Source organism: Engraulis encrasicolus, chromosome 13 (genome assembly GCF_034702125.1).
Source record: "Engraulis encrasicolus isolate BLACKSEA-1 chromosome 13, IST_EnEncr_1.0, whole genome shotgun sequence".
Lineage (NCBI taxonomy): Eukaryota > Metazoa > Chordata > Actinopteri > Clupeiformes > Engraulidae > Engraulis > Engraulis encrasicolus.
In genome coordinates, this window is record NC_085869.1 from 40,626,488 (window position 1) to 40,644,515 (window position 18,028).

The following is an 18,028-nucleotide window of genomic DNA, read 5'->3' on the forward strand; positions in this document are numbered from 1 at the left end:
AGAGGTTGCTGTGGTGCTGGTAAAGTGGTACAGGCTGAGCTGCTTGGTGGCGCTGCACCACCCTCCCCTGCAGATCCAGTGGGATGCAGATGGGCTGCCGATACGCCTGGACATCAACACCGCCACGAAGAAATGATATAGACACATCAGGAGCTAATCATCAGCTCTTGCTTGTCAGATGCTATTTTAATGCAATATAGGCCTAAGTGAAGTTTTTCTTAGGGCAAAAGTCACAGTATACTGCATACAATTGTTTTTCATTTCTATTGTTGTCACTCATTATGACAAACCTTTTGGTATAATAGGTCATGAACCCAACAATTTAACAGAAACTTTTTACTTTTTAGATATATAAATATATACAGCAAATGTATTAATTAATGAAAACAAATCAATCTGACTATCATCTTTATTCTGATTGATGGATGTGCTGCATGAGTGACTTTTTCAGGAAGTTTTATTACATTACATTACATTGCATTACTTTACATTTGTCAGACACTTTATATCCAAAGTGACTTACAAAACTTACATAATCACAGCCAACATCACTAGCAGATACAAAGTGCACAGGGAATATACAGAACAACCAGTGCAGATGCAAAGAAGGGTTAGTTAGTTTTTTTGTACAAACCCCAACTCCGGTGAAGTTGGGACGTTTGGTAAACAGTGAATAAAATCAAAATGCTATCATTTTCAAAACATTCAATCTATTCATTAGATGGAGAAGAGTGAAAAGACAACATATTAAGTGTTAAAACCGGGAAAAAATATTGTTTTGGGGGACATATGTACTCATTTCTAATTTGATAAATGCAACACGTCTCAAAAGAGTTGAGAGGGGGAGTTGAGAGAGGGACGGGGACAATAAAAGGCAGCAAATGTAGAGGAAGACTCAAAACAAAACAAAAGACAACACTTAACAGTTAAATACATTAACCGATGAGATGATTTTTATATAAAAAACAGTGTTAATTCCTATCTTGGACATGATTTCACCAGCCTAAATGGTGGGTGTATTCCTTTTCATGTCCTTCTCAGGCCTCTCACTGTCCTTAGACCATCCTACTTACAGCACACCAACCACATTCATGATGACCATTTAATTGATACACCATTCATTTGCATTTCACTCTTTCAGATCAGTTTGTTTACTCTAGTCTATAAATGGTGATGGGTCTGTTATAGTGGTTGGTGGACATGAACTTGCTATTAACCCACTTTGATATACAAATGTAAAAACACTACAATACACTACACATATCTGTGTTGAGTGTTTTTAATTGGAAACAGTCAACTTTGGAAATAAATGCTGTACATTTAGATTTAAAGTTGAAGGTAAGACAACATGTGTAAAGGAAGGTGACTATACACTATGGTATAGTCAGGAAGCTCATACAAGCTTGACAATAATCGACTATAAAAGCATGTTCAGTTCCTGAGGTTTAATCCATGAAAGGCTACGCAATCCCTGCTTAAGGTTTTGTCTAACATAATCGACTATTGAAAGGAGACAACAGACAAAAAAAAAAACAGTCTGTAACACTTTACTTGACGTCAGCATCATACGTATGACATGGCATTGTCATAAGGGTGCCAAAACAGTGTCATGACACAGTCAAAGATGAGTCATAACCATTATGTCAATGCCATACATCACTGTCATAATATGTTTTTGACATTTGCATCATGTTTATGACAGGCCCATGACTGAGTTATGACACTATTATGACAATGTCATATCATACGTATGACACTGGCAGGTAATCCATTAATCCAGTGTTTCTCAAACTTTTCGTGCCTTTCCCCCCTTCAGAGGAAGGGTGTCTGTCTGCGCCCCCCTCGATCAAAATGGTTACGAAAATACAAATAAATAGGCCTTCGTGAAGTTTATTAGAGCTTAATATACACGTATATGGCCAATGATAAATATTAAATATTATTACTTATTACTCTAAATATTAATGAATAAATTAATTAATATATTGTGATTGTAAAGTGAATGTGTTGATTTAATGGCAAAGCAGAAAAGTATTAAAAAAGAAAAACCTTCTGACTTCACGCGCCCCCCCTCCAATACCTTCGCGCCCCCCTAGGGGGGCTTCCGCCCCACTTTGAGAAATACTGCAAGCATTAATCAATCACACAGGCCTTGGGCAGCAGAGTGGGACTTGACTCCATCAACCAGCTTCATGGGCGGGAACATCCTTTCCTCAGTGCGTAGGTGGGGTCTCTCCGCCTGCTGCCAGTCCGGCTGCATTGGTGGATTGTGGAGGAGCATCAAGCATATTAGCTTGTAGTAGTTAGCTGCCAGCTCAGTTAGCAACACCTGTTCAGGACAGCCTCCTGCAATTGGTAGACTCTGAAGAGTGGGAGACTGGGAGTGCAGAGTTAAAGAGTATACATCACTAAGAAAGTGGATGATACAACATACAATACAACATGTATTTAGGCCTAGTGCAGTATCACAACTATGAAGTTGTCTCAAAGCGCTTTCAAAATACACAAAAACATGAACACATTCCCACATTCACCCACCAGGTCTGTAGCAGTAGTGTGTCGTGCATTATTTTTCCGAGGAAGCCAAGGAGAAAAAAATATAATATAGTATAATATAATATAATACAATATAATATTACATTATTATTAACCAGTAGGGGCGGCTGGCTGGGACAACTGGCAGGGCAGAAAAATTGTGCTGGAGGCGATCATAAATTAGCCTAATTTGATAACATCAAGACCTAGCTTACCAGCGATTCCAAAGTGTACATTGAAGGCCCTTTATTACGATACTTTAGTAATGAGTGTAGTGTCTTTAACAATACTAATTCACCCTGCTAATTTTTGTAACAAAAAAAAAGTTTAGTTGTAATCAACTGGATTTTTCCTGGACCCTGAAAACATTTAGTCTCTTCCCAAAATTCACCTTTACTCTCTGATATGGCAAAGTTTTTGGTAGTTAATGGTAGTCTTCACTGACTATTGTAATATCCCACTGACAGAACGATGTGCATTATGAGCAAAAAAAAAAATCACTTTTCAACACAGCCAGTTTGAAGACATGTTGCTTTCCATAAGAATCACACTCACAGATGAATAACTGAGCCCAAGCAGTTGACCACAGATGGCCTGGTTCACCAGCACCTTGTAGGCCTACTTAATTTAATTTTGTAAAGAGTGTTTGGTTTTCGTTCCGTCCACACAGATTCACAGGTTAACTGCGTAAAGCAAACCTATCAGCAAAAAGAGTGTGAATGAGTGAGGATGATGACTTTGTGTAAATGTTATTGGATAGCCAACCAGACCACTTGTTAGTGATCAACAGGATTTTACCCATATCCATCACATTCTGTATCACCTTAATGTCAAAACGTGACGTCTAGGCAGAACAACCAGAATGCGAATTGTGGTTGATACGGAATGAGACCAGGGGCCTCATTTATCAAGCGTTCTTAGGCACAGATCTGTGCGTAAAGCGTGCATGCGATCATTCCTGAGCAAAGTGTGGGATTTATGAACATGTACTTGAACGTAGAAATGTGCCTAAATCTACGCACACCTCAGACCATGCGTGCGAGTGGAAGAAACACAAAATTGCAAATAATATTGACCGTGCAAGGTACAGTTTGCTTTGAATGACAATGTCGTATGACAGTGTGCTATTTTACAGTGTTTTCGTCCGTGTGTGTCTCCTTCTTTTACTTATTTTGAAACACTGTCCTCCTGTCGAATGCACCTCCACTTCTGCCGCGGAAATGTTTCTATCTCGGCACTTCGCGGCAGCGCTTCAACTGGCGCGTGGGTCCGCGTGTATTCATGTGTGTCCAAACAGAGAGGCGCCTTCGAATTAACATGCCATTTGAATATATTTTAATACCATATATGGTTACTTGGAGGTGTTTCGAGATGCAAATTACCCCGAATGCGTGCGTGCACAGTGATTTGGAAGGTGTGGGATTTAGCATGCAGACATGTGCGTAGGAGCAGCCAACGCACGTTTGATATTTTTCTGTACTTGCAAACATTTTAAATTTCACTCGTAAGACACAATTTAGAAGACATTCTACGAACTGATGATAAATGAGGCCCCAGGTTTGTAGTGGTGTGCCATACCCAGAGAAAAGTGCAATATACGGTAAGAGGCTGATTCACCACACAGCAAGTGGGCTAAAATGCATTATACACCAACTAAACCCTGTGTGCCAGTTGAATATAGGCTTTGAATTTCTCAGATTTAAATTGCCTTTCTTACCACAATATGTTGGTAATGGTGGTCAGATTTGAGCGAAAACACAACCTGAAGACTGTGGGTAGCTGCAATAAGGTTTTGCAGGACCTGAAACCCAAAAAATTAACACAACATTGGAGAAAACTGATGTATGCACTGCAAAAGATGAAATCTGAGCAAGGTTATTTTTCATAGTTTCAAGTAAAAAGATCTTCGTAAGCCTACTTTTGAACTAGACTTAGACAATTGAGACATTTGTCCATGGGGCAAGACATTGGAGAGAGAGAGAGAGAGATAACAGCACCTTCTCCTTGTTGGTTTGGTGTTGGTCCTGTAGAAAAAGCTTTTTCAGGTCTTGCTTACTCTTTTCCATGCAGTCATTTGCCTTGTCAAATATTTCCTTTAAACAAAAACAATCATATATGTGTAAATGTATGCAATGACAATGACACGCAAGTGCATACCATACAGCAAGAATATTCCAGCCTTGGAGCTAAAATCACAAATTAATTCATGAAATTTACTACTGCATCACACTGTGACAGGAATAACACAAATATGGAAACAATACCTTCCAAGTTTGAATAAGATTGCCATAAAATTGCTGTCGTTGTCTTTCATTTGTTATTGCAAATTTTCTCTTAAGTTTTGGCCAGTCCTTCAAGCGCATGTCATCATACATTCCTCGTAGGCTGGATTCATTGCATGGGTCTGAGACATCCTCGAATCCAACTCCACTACTCTGCAGGTCTAGAGATATCTTTGCTGCCATTCTAAGGGTAAGGTGTTAGAAAAAGTCAAACATTGCCATTCTAAACAATTTGGCTGCCTAAACCATTGTGTGTGTGTGTGTGTGTGTGTGTGCGCGTGTGCGTGCGCGCGCATGTGTGAATGTGTCAGTGTATGTGTGCATATGTAAAGGTGTGTGTGTGTGTGCGTGCACTTGTTAAGTGGGCATGTGTGTTTCTGTGTCCATGCACTTGTGTTTGTGTGTGACGGTAGGCCTTCTTGTATGTGTATGATATACCTTACCTTTGGTTGAGGTCAAAGCACTTAGATTTGAGACTCTTGCATTCATCACTGAAACATAAAATCTGTCTTCAGCTTGGAGAAAGACATGTAGTTATGTTCATTTAGTTTCACAGTCACACATCAATACTGATATAAAATGTGGCCACACACACACACACACACACACACACACACAGTGGTACAAGAGGTGATGTACTGTTTACTGTGAAAAACAGTCAGAGCAGTAAAAAGGCCTGGCTAGAGCAGGTTTTCAAACTCCTTGCCCTCTTTGTAGTGCGTTTGTCCAACTACCAATGACTATTCTAATCACTGTACCTAAACACTACCATGGGTGATTGCCCTGTTTACCATGTGGTTTGAAATAGCCCTGTGTAACACAGTTTATTACTGTCAATACTTTTACCACACATTTAAAAGCATTCACTAGCTCTCCCACCACAGATTTCCAAATTATTTCAAAACCGTTGTGTAAAGGCAGAGAATTGTGTACTGATTTGCAAAAAGTGTCAAGGCATAGGATAAGTGGTAGGTTTCACTAACTTGAAAGGTAATTGTGAAATCAGCATCAGCATTAAAGCCAAGGCCGCTGATAACTTTTGCTGGGTCCAGGACAAAATCAACTGAAAGGGCCCCCTCTCAATACATGAGTGATTCTCTAATTCGCCTACACTTTTAAGTCCGTGGATTTTATTTGGCAATTCCACTAACTATTAACTGCATCCAATGATGTTTTGGACATTAGAAAACATTTATCTTTCATGTAATACAGAAAGTGTAGACATAGCATTATTTCCCTCAGCAAGAATGAATATTTAATACTGGTTTTGGGCGTTTTCATGCCGTCCTGTTTTCCAAATTTCAGATTCAGTCTTCATATTAGCATGTAAAGAAACTTGTTTTGCCCAAGACGATTGCAAATGTTGATTCACAGTAATCATCACAATATGACAAAACTGTCAGAAAGACCACTGTTCTTTCCATTATACATGAAATTTGCCATTTTGTGTGTGTCCACGAAAACTGTGTTAACCGTGTCACGGTCTGAAACCTCCTCCATAAATCAGTAATGGTTTGGTCTTAGGCCATACGAATAACATCACGTGATGTCATAACCTCTTTGGCAGGATACGGGAAGACTTTTTGGTAAATTTTGAGCTCCATCCTTCCATAATTTAATCCATTCTTTTTCATGTTGTCATAGCGGGAAAATTGCCTGTCAACGGTGTTATCAACATATTCATAAGAATCTGAATTAGAAATCACATGTAGAAAAACACAGATAAAGCATACAGATACATGAATTGATTAAGGTGTTGTGGTGGAACTTCTGAGGTCCTCAGCTAGCACAACACCATAAAAATGGCTGAAATGTCAACGGTGTTACCGTCAATGGTGTTACAATTAAGTATGANAGTCAGATGCCAGATGAGGCTGATGATTTCCAGTCCAAAAAATGATCAAAATCCGCCCTAAAAACCCGTCCAATTCTATTGATTTATATGGCAGTGGGAAGGTTTTTCTGATAGATGCCATTTTTACCCGCACACGGCCATCCTAAGCAGCCCAATTGGGCGGGAACCAGCCCAATCTGGCAACACTGATGACAGTTGAGGAGGAGTATGTTTTTGCCAATTTATATCCATATTGACAGACAAACAAGCAAAATAATTTGTGTTCTAGGGAGATGGGTTTGTCTGCTCTGTTTTTTCTCCTAAAAAAGTGCCGACTTGTTCCCCTGCACTGTTGACCGTAACACAGTTGAGTAACACCGTTGACTGTTTTGAAAGTGTTTTTGCGCTATTGATCCCTTATGTGTTGGAAAAATCCTATGAACATACACTAGGGATTATCTCTGGAGAAGGAAGTCTTGTGTAAGGAGGGTGACTATATTCAAATCAGACGTTACAGGGATTTATGATGAAAAATGTGTCAGTCTGTATCACAGTGACTCATAAAATCCTACTTATGAAGCTCAACAATCACATTTTCTATATCAGTTGCACAGATTAATGACAACATTACTGCTAAGGGACATAAGCACTTTCAAACATATATTGTTTCAACTCTGTAGTATTTTTATATATGTTTGAAATGACATAGTATTTGTCCATAACACTGTTGACAAAATAATTAAGCAAATGTTCGCTTTCATTAGAGTATTTATCAAATGATTTAAGATTAAGCTTGGCAATTTGTTTGTTTGGAAACTTAAATATATACACTATGTAAACATCTAGGTCATTTAGTTGAAAAAAAATACTGATAATTGACATTTTGCTTTTGCCAAAAGCGTAGGGGAATCGTAGAATCACTCACATACAATGTAATGAGGAGCCAATTCTGCCAGCCTTTCCCAACAACACCAACAACAACTGGAAATGTTTCCAGTAGGACTACTTACTTGGATTTGCGGAGTTGTTCTTTGTAGTGCATGTCCATTTCTCTAAGGCTAATAACATTGAAAAAGTTAGATCTCAGGCAGAATTATACTTCTCTTCTCACTCCTCTTCATACTAGACAACAAGACAATTACCTTTTCTGGAGGTCGCTGTACTCCTGATTTTTTATACCATTACTGAAAGAAAACGTTACATAATTTATCAAATTCAAACAATCAAGCTGATACTTTTTAACTGTAAAGGCTATCTCACCCAATACTGTATTAGCATAAGTGCAATTGTGTTTGTGTGTGTGTCCATGCGTGTGCATGCGATTGTGTGTCAGCATTTCATGTGTGAGTGTGTCAGTGTGTCATGCATATAAAATGTATTACCATTCTTGCAGCTGGGTATAATGACTATCCATATTCATCATTCTGTAATGTTGAAAAGAAAAAATATTTCTGTGCATGTCACCATTCAATAACACACCCGTTACATTAATGCAATGGAGATAGTAGAGCTTGCTACCTTTGTTGGAGTTTAACGTTCTCTTCACTTATATTTCCAAGCTCAACCCTACAATTAGAAATGAGTGTTATAGGCTGATCGTATCTTATTCATTTATACATTACCATTTTCTAAAGAAATGATAATTTCAACATTAAAATTGGTTACTAAATAATTTATTATACACATATATTTTTTGGAAACTGTGCAGTAGTACTGATTTATAATGAATAAGGAACGTCTATAAGAAAATAGTGGATATCCGAGGTCTCTGCTGAACAGCGACGATATTTGTTTGTATGCATAGCAGAATGGGTGAGAAGAGAAGAGAGAGAAACTCTCTTGCAAGGTCACCATGTTCTGGTTCGGACAGCAGTGGTGTCCTCCATCAACAGGCAAGGGGTCCTGCACTCTCTGCAGCCTCACAACCTCACAAAGCTGCTACTGTGGAGTGCAACCGTTTCCCCTCCATTAGGGCAACACACGTACCTGGGGTTCTGAATGTGTTGGCAGACTTATTGTTTAGAGGCCAGCCACACTCAGAGGAATGGAGACTCAACTCCACCTTGGTGAGCTTGATTTGGCCACGCGTCGGCAAAGCCGTAGTTGACCTCTTTGCCTCGCTGGAGAATACCCATTGTACACTGTTCCTCTGCGAGTCAAGGCATTGGCGCACCCATGGCCACACAGGCTACTCTACACGCTTTCTGCGGTGCCCCTGATTATGCCTGTTCTGCACAGAGTACGAACTGGACGTCTGTGCCTGCTACGAACCGGACGTCTGTGCCTGCTGCTGGTAGCCCCCCGATGGCTTGGGCATCCATAGCTGGCAGAGATTCACAAGCTGATCTCTGAAGAGAGAATATGCTCTCCCAGGCCAGCGGTGGGATCTTTCACCCACGTCCCGAGCTATGGGCGCTGTGGGTATGGCAACTGCAAGGCTAAATGGCTGGGCCCACAGAGTCCTCTGCTGGAGCTCTGAGGTCCTAACCTACTTTATTTGGTAAAAAAATTGTCCTAGAGTCTGACACAGCCAGCTGGACAGGGCTCTGCCTCAGACGCCTCACCTTCACTGTTGACCGGGCATGAGGCCTCTAGGGCGCTCTGCCCTGCTGAGTACAGTGCACTGCTTTGGAAGGGGACAGTGCAAAATTCACTGCCCCGCATGGTGGACAAGGGGCCTTCCCGCCAGCCCTCCTCAGTAAGGGATGATGGTGCCGCCTCTGGGTACACATCCCGTGCGTCATGGCTATCTGGGAGGGCACCAGTTGCTTCGGAACTGGGCCGCTGTCCATATGCCCACTACCCCTCTTGGAGCGTAGATACGCTGGGATCCTTGATGCTTAATTGGTGGCCCATATACCAGTATACAGGGAGTGGCCCGGTATACAGGGAGTCTTTGGGTTGCCTGTCACCTTTCAGGTACTCTGCAGAACGCACCGCATGGCCTTGGAGCTCAGGGTCTAGGCCCCTGATTCAACCGCCTCTTATCTTGGGTCTATCACAGAGCCATGGTCTCGGCGAGACGGAGAAGCCTGCAGTGGGGTGGCTCCCGCTCCTGTCCGGGATTTCTGGCATGGCAATCAGGAGTGATTAGATACACCCATAGTCAGATGTCGAGTGATTCGACCGAAAGAGAACTTATGGTTACGTCTGTAACCCCAGTAACCTTTAGTTCTCTGAGGGAGATGAGACATCTCACCAAACAGCCCTTGTTACCCTCTTGGGGCTCAAAGGTTTGGTCGCCTTCATATGAGCTCCGAGCTTGTGCAGAGACGGTTTTAGGCCCTCGCTTGCTGAAGGATATGCGTGCGCAGGGACGATCCGTGCATGAGCGTGTTAACTCGCGTAGTTCATGTTAATTTTAGGCGCGTTAGATACTGCAAACAGATGCGTGCGTCTGGTGCAATATCTTCAAACTCGCTGGGGGCGACTGCTTCTGGAGAAAACGACGATGGCGGCAACTTTTCAAGAGCTCTCGAGCTTGTCCGAAATTACAAACATCCGATTTGCGATCATACGTCCCCGTTGCACTTTGATAAAGGAGCGTGCAAATGTAGAAGTAGTAGCATTATTGTCTCCTTGCCCGGGGAGTCATTCTTTTTGTTTTGTTTAGTCTGTGTTCCCAATTTCAGGATCGCAATGCTCTTTTCTGTACCCCCTGGATGATACCAGCAGTATTTTGCGTGTTGGACTATTGCTTTTAAAGCAAGCACTTGCAGTCGGTTGCTCGCGGTGACACACGTAAATTGCGGCTAGCAGCAAACGTACCAAGGGCCTTATGACCATGGGGCAAGCCCCCGGTTCAAGCAGCTCATTGGCCTGGTGGCATGATTGAAAGCTGTCTTCAGCAAATGGCCACGCAAGAGGGCGTAACTCATAGTGAGATGTCTTGTTCATCTCCCTCAGAGAACCGGGATTACAAAAGTAACCTTTAATTTTTTCCATGACCAAGCAATGCTTGAATGCTTGAATGAGTTTACTTATGTCGAGAGGGCTATGCAACACAGAGACAGTGAACTGCTAAAGCCTCCTGCCTATGCGCAAAACAATTCATCTTAAGCTAAAATTCACTGCCTTTTGCCAACGTAAATGTGATGGAAATGCTTCAACAATGACGTCACAGCAGATCTGACAGATACTCCTCCTCCAGATGTACTGTGTTTGAGCCCACAAGTACACATCTGAATTTTTGAATGCAGTGCATGTGGGTGTGGGGGCATGTTATTCGGAGAAGTTATTTTATGTTTCTATATTACATCATGCTAACATAATGTTAGCACATACAGTATGGCATGTCTTAAAATTAGGGCTGGGACTCGATTACTTTTTAATTTTTAATTTTTTTATCAAATTAATCTGTAGGCTTTGGAATTAATTAATAAATTAATTAATCAAATTAATTCATCGCATTTAAATATCTGACTTCAGAACAGTGAAAAATATTTTTTTGCCACATGAATTTTGAATAATTAGAATAAATAAGCTTCATCTAAAACTATTATTCATTTTTAAAAGAAGAGAACTTCTCAATTTCAGCAGGCTGTTCACCATCGGGCGTAATACTGCCCTCCACTGGTCTAATCCAGAACTATGTAGCTATATTATACTACGATTAATTTTTTAATCGAATCGCGTGATTAATTAATCAAAATTAACGGGTTAATGTCCCAGCCCTACTGCAAATGAATAAATATTCATTGACAGATTCAAAGAAAATTCAGTCTTAAATACTCACATTAGTTTTTGTCTTTCTTTCTGAAAAGAATCCTCCATCTTAATTATACTGGGAAAAGAAAGCAACAACAACAATAATTTCAAAACACAGCTTTTCTATAAGCTATATAAATCGAAATTTTCATGAATAATCTTATTCAAATGGTAATGTTTTCATTACAGGGCTGGACATACCTGCTCTGAAGTCTTGTGCTTTCATTCTGTGACGTTTTGCAGGCACGCTGACTAAAATGAAAAAATTGGTGAATAGCTCTTTTCCCAAGTCTGTGTGTCCGGGGCGGTAACAATATTCATTATGATTTACTTATTTGCTTTTTTTCACAGTAACATTATAAAACACAATTATAAATAAAAAATACAATTGGTAGAAAACGTAGAATAGGTTACAACAGACTACCAAAATAAAACAAAGTGTAAAATCAATAATGATGTTATCATTTTAAGCCTGTAAGCATCGTCTCATATTATGAGATTCTTGTCTGGACTGAAGGCTCGCAGAACTTTGAATCTGTGTCTCAAGACTGCTATTAAGTCCTTGGTGTTCGATTGTAAAGTAGGCGTACATGTTCATTTAATTAAAAGTTAAAAATGAATGCAAAAATATTTCAAGACAATTTTCTGTGATTCTTGTTGTTAGCAGTGCCAGGACCAGAATGGCTCATCGTTTGACAAAGTTGAAAGGCCAGTCCCGTTGTCATTTTGACAGTCAGCACATTGTGGACTCTTTTTCCTTTTGGAGGTTGCTGACACGCCAAACCCAGCCCTCAACACCCGTGCACTCATATTGACTGCTGTCTCAAACAACCAGGGACTACAACTCTGCTTTACGGTGCGGTCACACCCCGGGGGCGTTCAACGCGTGGAAAGATGCGGAAGTAATTTACTTTGTATGGGAGAGCAGGCGGCGAACGAGGCAAACGCGTCAAGAGTGTTTCTAGAGGCGAGGGCATCGAAAGCGTCAAAAGCCAAGGGCAGCAGAAGTTGAACTTCATCTAAAAATATGGGGGTGCACACAGTGGGCAACATGTGGATTCCTGGCTCTTCAAGTGACACTTGACCCTGGATCTGTTCCTTGGACTATGCATAGTGACTTTGGCACCCAGACACTTTTGACACTTTTCTAGCTTTTGATCTTGGGATAGGGAGATCTGACCCTGTGAATATATGTATGGTGAATATTTTTGAATATATGTGCAATGTTGTGTGTAATGTCCTTGTTTCTTCCTCTGTATTTATGTATATGTATGCTACTTAACACCTTAATTTCCCTCGGGATCAATAAATGATACTCTACTCTACTCTAAGTAATTGCATTTATTCCTTAACCTTGTAGGGGGGCATCCCAACAGGGTCCATGAAGGGAACCGTACGGGAGAAGGGAGGATAGGTACCATGCTCAAGGTACCTCAGTCATCATGGCATACGATTGGGGATAAGGATGGTTGATCACTTCTCCCACCCAACTGGCGATGTCGGGAATCGAACCAGCTGATTGTTCATGACTGTCCCTGTTGTTCGTTGGTACCTACTGTTGTTCAAGAGAAACCTGCATGTCTTGAAGGCTAACAAGAAAGAAACAAGAAACCCTTTAATTCGGTTAATTTGAAATTTAAATGTCTGCAACATTTGCAAAGAAAATGTACTGTAGAGTGTTACCTTTTTTGAAGTCTGCTGTTCTCCTGCATTAACTTGTCGTATTCATTCCTGAAATAACAATGTACTGTATGACTTTCCCTGCTTCTCTACCTTTATAGTGGAGTCGTATTAGGCTCAGTCATTTCAAATTGGTGTTAAAGTTTGTTTTTCACTTCCAAGTTCAAGTTTAGGGTCTATAGAACAATTTGAGTTCGAGTGTCAAACACACAGATAACAAAATGGCCTGCGGGGGGCGCTCTAAAATATATAAACTGCTATAACTTTTGATTATTTAAACCAAATTTAACATATGCGGTATGTATGGATTCAGCATGAAGAGGTGAAACCGGTGAGCTAAGTATTCGGTTACCAGATTAAAGACACACTATTTAATAAACACACTTTTAGCCAATGGACAGCAAAATCCGGGCTTTTTTAAGATAAAGGGTGGAAATGCCCTCAAAGTTGCAATGAAACATAATTTATTGTTACAAGCTATTGTAAATAAAGCCTGGGTTATCACTTAACTTGATTTGTTCAGAATATCCCTGAAGCACACAGATACTTAGGATACCTATACACAAATATAACTGCATAAAGCCTATGTCATACTTAGCACCCAACTTGCAACTTTGAGTTTATGAATTTAGGATCATGAGTAGCAGCTTTTTTTTTTTCAATCAAGCCATCCTTTTATTCACAAAAAAAAAATATCTAAAAGAAAGTAATTCAATAATAATAATAATAATAATAATAATAATAATAATAATAATAATAATAATAATGATAAGGATAAGGATAATGATAATGATGATGATGATATACTATGAGGAACAACAGTTTTTCCGGCATTCAAAAACAAACAGAAGACATATGGCTAACATTTATCCCAATACCCCACTCTACAATAACTATGACAGAGAACAGATACAATAACAGTCAGTGGTCAGTCTTAGAAATTGCATGTGCACTTGCACAGATGTGTGCACTTTAACTCTGCCTTCATGCACTTGCACCAAGATCTGGCAGGTGTATTTGTACAAGTACTAGTACAGCTGCACTTCACCTCTAGTTGGAATACATCTTTGGCAACGGCATCTTTGGTAGTGTAGTCCAAATCTGGGAACTGTCCATTTGGTTACCAGATTGGCAGGCATTTCTGGCAAATGCAGATAATAAGATTTTTTAAAAGATTTTTTAAAAATAAGATTTTTATTCCTGTCAACTGTGCTGGTAACAAATGGACAGTTCCCAGATGACAGAGATGTCTTCATAACAGCAGATGATTGTGTCTTCCATGTATGAAATAGTCCTATAGTATTATTCAGTATGCTTGCCAGAGGCCTCTGCTTGCCCCCAGCAAGCATACTAATTGTTGTCCGACAGTTTATTATTTTGTATGCTTGCGGGAAAGCATACTAATTGTTCATCAACAGTTTATTATTATTCTACGTTTTTCCGTTCACCTCCATTCATTAGTATGGTGGCTTTGAATCGTTGCAGCATTAGAGATAGAGACATGGTTTGAGTGCCAAAACGAACAGCTCGAAAAGGGCTCAAGGTGGTGTATTTTTCGCTGGCCTACCCCCTTTCATTCGTTCACCAGATTCGTTTTTCTCAGTTTTCTCTCTGTTTTTCCCCTCATTAAAATGAATGGTAGAATGGTCAAGATGATGATGTCACAAACTGTGGCAGTTAGAGTGAGAGGTGACCTGTCCTGGGGTTTTTAATAGAATAAAATAAACCGCTTCACCTTTCGACTAGGTAAAGGCATTGTCAGAGAGGTCTTGGCTCTGAATACAAACTGTGTTAGATCATTTCCGTAACATAGTTCTTTTCACGAGACAGGGTTGTTAGCCCTGTGCCCAACCCCCAACCTGGAGGACCAGTGGATTGCTCTTCGTCTGGCGTCTACCATTCGATCTACCCAGCAAGGGAGGCCATACCAGGAGAAGAATCTCTAGCTCTTGGGGTCACTGAGACACACGAGCTCCCCGACCGCGACAAGGTTGCAATCCCACGGTGTTAGATCATTAGCCAACTCTTAAAAATGTTTGAGAGAGAGCAGTTTTAAAATCCCTATGATGTGACCCCATTCACTTAGAAAAAATGTGTGAACAGCTCAGCGCATAGGCATGAATATGTCCACTTTTTGACTGAACCATTTGGCCAAGAAAAGCGATCTCAGCTTTGACATGAAGAACAGGGTTATGCCATTTGTGTGTCAGTATCATTTGACAACTTGTAAAACTTTTGGAGATAAGGCTGCACATATTACTCAGCTATTGACTGCCAAACTGTCACCTTTAGAATCTTCATTCATACACACACATGCAGCCTTGTAGAACCTGGACAACCGTGGCCTAATATGCTTCTGTGGCCACTCTATACAGTAAGTGGGTACTGGGTATCAGGTGTTGGTCTGTCAGAGGGTTGCAGGTTTGAATTCCACCCTTACCTCTCCCTACCCACCCATTGCTGAAAGGCACCTGAAGCATCTCCATACATGCACGCGCCAGCACACAAACACACACACACACACACACACACACACACACACACACACACACACACACACACACACACACACACACACACACACACACACACACACACACACACACACACACACACACACACACACACACACAGAGAGAGAGCTCTATCTCTTTCCCTCGTGTTTCTCTGTGTGTGCATACGACAGCTATGTATGTGTGTGTGTGTGTGTGTGTGTGTGTGTGTGTGTGTGTGTGTGTGTGTGTGTGTGTGTGTGTGTGTGTGTGTGTGTGTGTGTGTGTGTGTGTGTGTGTGCAGAAGCCGCAAGCATACTAATAGCATTGTCTCTCCGGAATTGCAGTCTTAATAATGATAATAATAATAATAATAATAATAATAATAATAATAATAATAATACTATTGATTTATTTTCTTCCATATATATTTTTTGTGATTTTATGTGTTGTAATAGAGTATGGCTTGATTGAAAAAAGCTGGTACTCATGATCCTAAATTCATAAACTCAAAGTTGCAAGCTGGGTCGTAAATCTCACATAGGCTTTATGCAGCCATATTTGCGTATAGGTATACTAGGTATCTTTGTGCTTCAGGGATGTTCTGAACAAATCAAGTTGAATGATATCCCAGGCTTTATTTACAATAGTTTGTAACAATAAATTATGTTTCATTGCAACTTTGGGGGCATTTCCACCCTTTATCTTAAAAAAAACCCTGAATTTTGCTGTCCATGGGCTAAAAGTGTGTTTATTACATAGTGTGTCTTTAATCTGGTAACCGAATACTTAGCTCACCAGTTTCTCCTCCTAATGCTGAATCCATACATACCTCATATGTTACATTTGGTTAAACTAATCAAAACTTAAAGCAGTTTATATATTTTAGAGCGCCCCCAGCAGGCCATTTTGTTATCTGTGTGTTTGACACTCGGACTCAAATTGTTCTATAGAGCCTAAACTTGAACTTGGAAGTGAAAAACAAACTTTAACACCAATTTGAAATGACTGAGAAAAATTGCACATGCCTACGACCCCACTATTACACTTTACTGATGATCGTTGATAAGTACTACCTACCGTTGTTGCCCAAAAGAAGCCTGCATATCTTCTAGTCTGATAACGTTGGAACAAAACATTATATTCACATTAGTTCAATAGGAAAATTCATGAAAATGATTCCCACACAGATGCCAATATATGCAATAGAATGAAGATTTACATTTTCTGAAGTCTCATGTTCTCCTGCTTCAATTTTTCCTTTTCATGCCTGAAAGGACAAAACGTGTGTAATTTCCTCATGCCTTATTATTAATTATAAGATACATGCAGAAAGAACAAGAACAATCAGGGATAGCCACCTGCCCCCCCTGCCAATTTTAGATGCACATGATTATGTGTGTGTGTGTGTGTGTGTGTGTGTGTGTGTGTGTGTGTGTGTGTGTGTGTGTGTGTGTGTGTGTGTGTGTGTGTGTGTGTGTGTGTGTGTGTGTGTGTGTGTATGTGTGTGTGTGTGTGTGTGTGTGTGCATGTGTGCGTGTATGTGTGTTGCTCCCTAGAGGACAAGGAGTGCTCCCTAGAGAGACAAATTGCATCCAAATTGCAAGTCAGACAAGGGACGTTGACAATAAGGATGAAGCATTATGTACATTGAGAACTTGAATGGGCAAATGTATTATGCATCTTACTGTATTTCCTGTGCTTTCTGGGTTTCATCGGTGGTGAGGGTAGTTGAGGTTTGTTGACTTTGCTCCTCAGGTGGTGCATGTGTAAGCCGCTGACTGCAATGTGTGATACTATTTCAAAGGTTGTGTGTTTACAATGTAACATTTTGCAAAGGAAAGACATTCCGAAGTAAGGGACACTAAGTCTTATCCCTACTGTAATAACAGACCTATTCATGCATTTCACATACAATTGAAAATTGATTGATTGGTACAATCTGCAAATACCACTAGAAACATTTTCCCCATACAAATGCAAGTGCAATTAGATACGTCTTCATGCATATTGCCGCTATTCATGTCATGCCATACTGTTTTTAAAGCGACCTTGGAAAACTAAGTTATTATTACAAATAACAGGGTACACTTACCCCATTTCAGAATCTTCTCCAGGTGACGAAGTCCCTTCACCATGCGCCCTATTAGTCACCCCCCCCCCCCCAAGAAGAAAGACATAAATCAAAAATTGAATGCATTAGTATATTAGTATATAGCTATTCAGTATTGTTAATGAAAAAACACATTACTGTTGCTTCAGGTGGTGTAAAGTCTCAGTTAGGAACGCAATCGCGCAGTTTTTGTGGTAGGACATGTTGTGGAGTCGTAAGTTAGTTGTCTGCCCTTTGCTATAATTAAACCTATCGGGCAACAAGGGAATGTGTTCAGGGAGGGCTGATCCTATTTATAGATGGGAAGAACCCCTGCTGGGCATGCAGCATTCACATGATGATAGGCTCACTAGCCTGGGCGTGTAGCATTCACATGAGGGTCTGA

The 18,028-nt window shown here is 40.4% G+C and overlaps 1 protein-coding gene across 7 annotated transcripts; it reads right to left on the bottom strand.

Annotated features, from left to right (window-relative positions):
- On the bottom strand, positions 1 to 17,884 carry LOC134461169 (coiled-coil domain-containing protein 171-like). Of its 7 annotated transcripts, none has more exons than XR_010037239.1 (17): positions 17,782 to 17,884; positions 17,626 to 17,673; positions 17,219 to 17,326; positions 16,753 to 16,800; positions 16,611 to 16,646; positions 13,042 to 13,089; positions 12,791 to 12,947; positions 11,560 to 11,610; positions 11,387 to 11,434; positions 8,170 to 8,217; positions 8,034 to 8,075; positions 7,794 to 7,835; positions 7,662 to 7,709; positions 5,261 to 5,308; positions 4,800 to 5,001; positions 4,253 to 4,628; positions 1 to 2,377 (listed from the first exon to the last, which is right to left on the bottom strand). XR_010037239.1 is itself a non-coding variant. In XM_063213934.1 (17 exons), exons 1-16 carry the CDS (start codon positions 17,844 to 17,846, stop codon positions 4,467 to 4,469), a joined length of 1,086 nt encoding a protein of 361 aa, XP_063070004.1. In that variant the 5' UTR covers positions 17,847 to 17,884; the 3' UTR covers positions 3 to 2,377; positions 4,253 to 4,466. The 7 variants fall into 7 exon arrangements, 4 of the variants coding, with proteins under 4 accessions (XP_063070004.1, XP_063070005.1, XP_063070006.1 ...); XR_010037240.1 differs by having other exon boundaries at positions 12,777 to 12,947; XM_063213934.1 differs by having other exon boundaries at positions 3 to 2,377; positions 12,915 to 12,971; positions 17,219 to 17,311.
- Positions 17,885 to 18,028: the final 144 nt, after the last annotated feature.

Excerpts from the sequence above, each read along its gene's own strand:
- LOC134461169 (XM_063213933.1), bottom strand. The coding sequence starts at position 17,846 with ATGTCCTACCACAAAAACTGCGCGATTGCGTTCCTAACTGAGACTTTA. Across the intron at positions 7,836-8,033 it reads TATACCCAGCTGCAAGAATG|TAATGGTATAAAAAATCAGG; the intron begins GTAATACATTTT and ends GTTTTCTTTCAG. Across the intron at positions 5,002-5,260 it reads TGCTTTGACCTCAACCAAAG|AATGGCAGCAAAGATATCTC; the intron begins GTAAGGTATATC and ends CCTTACCCTTAG.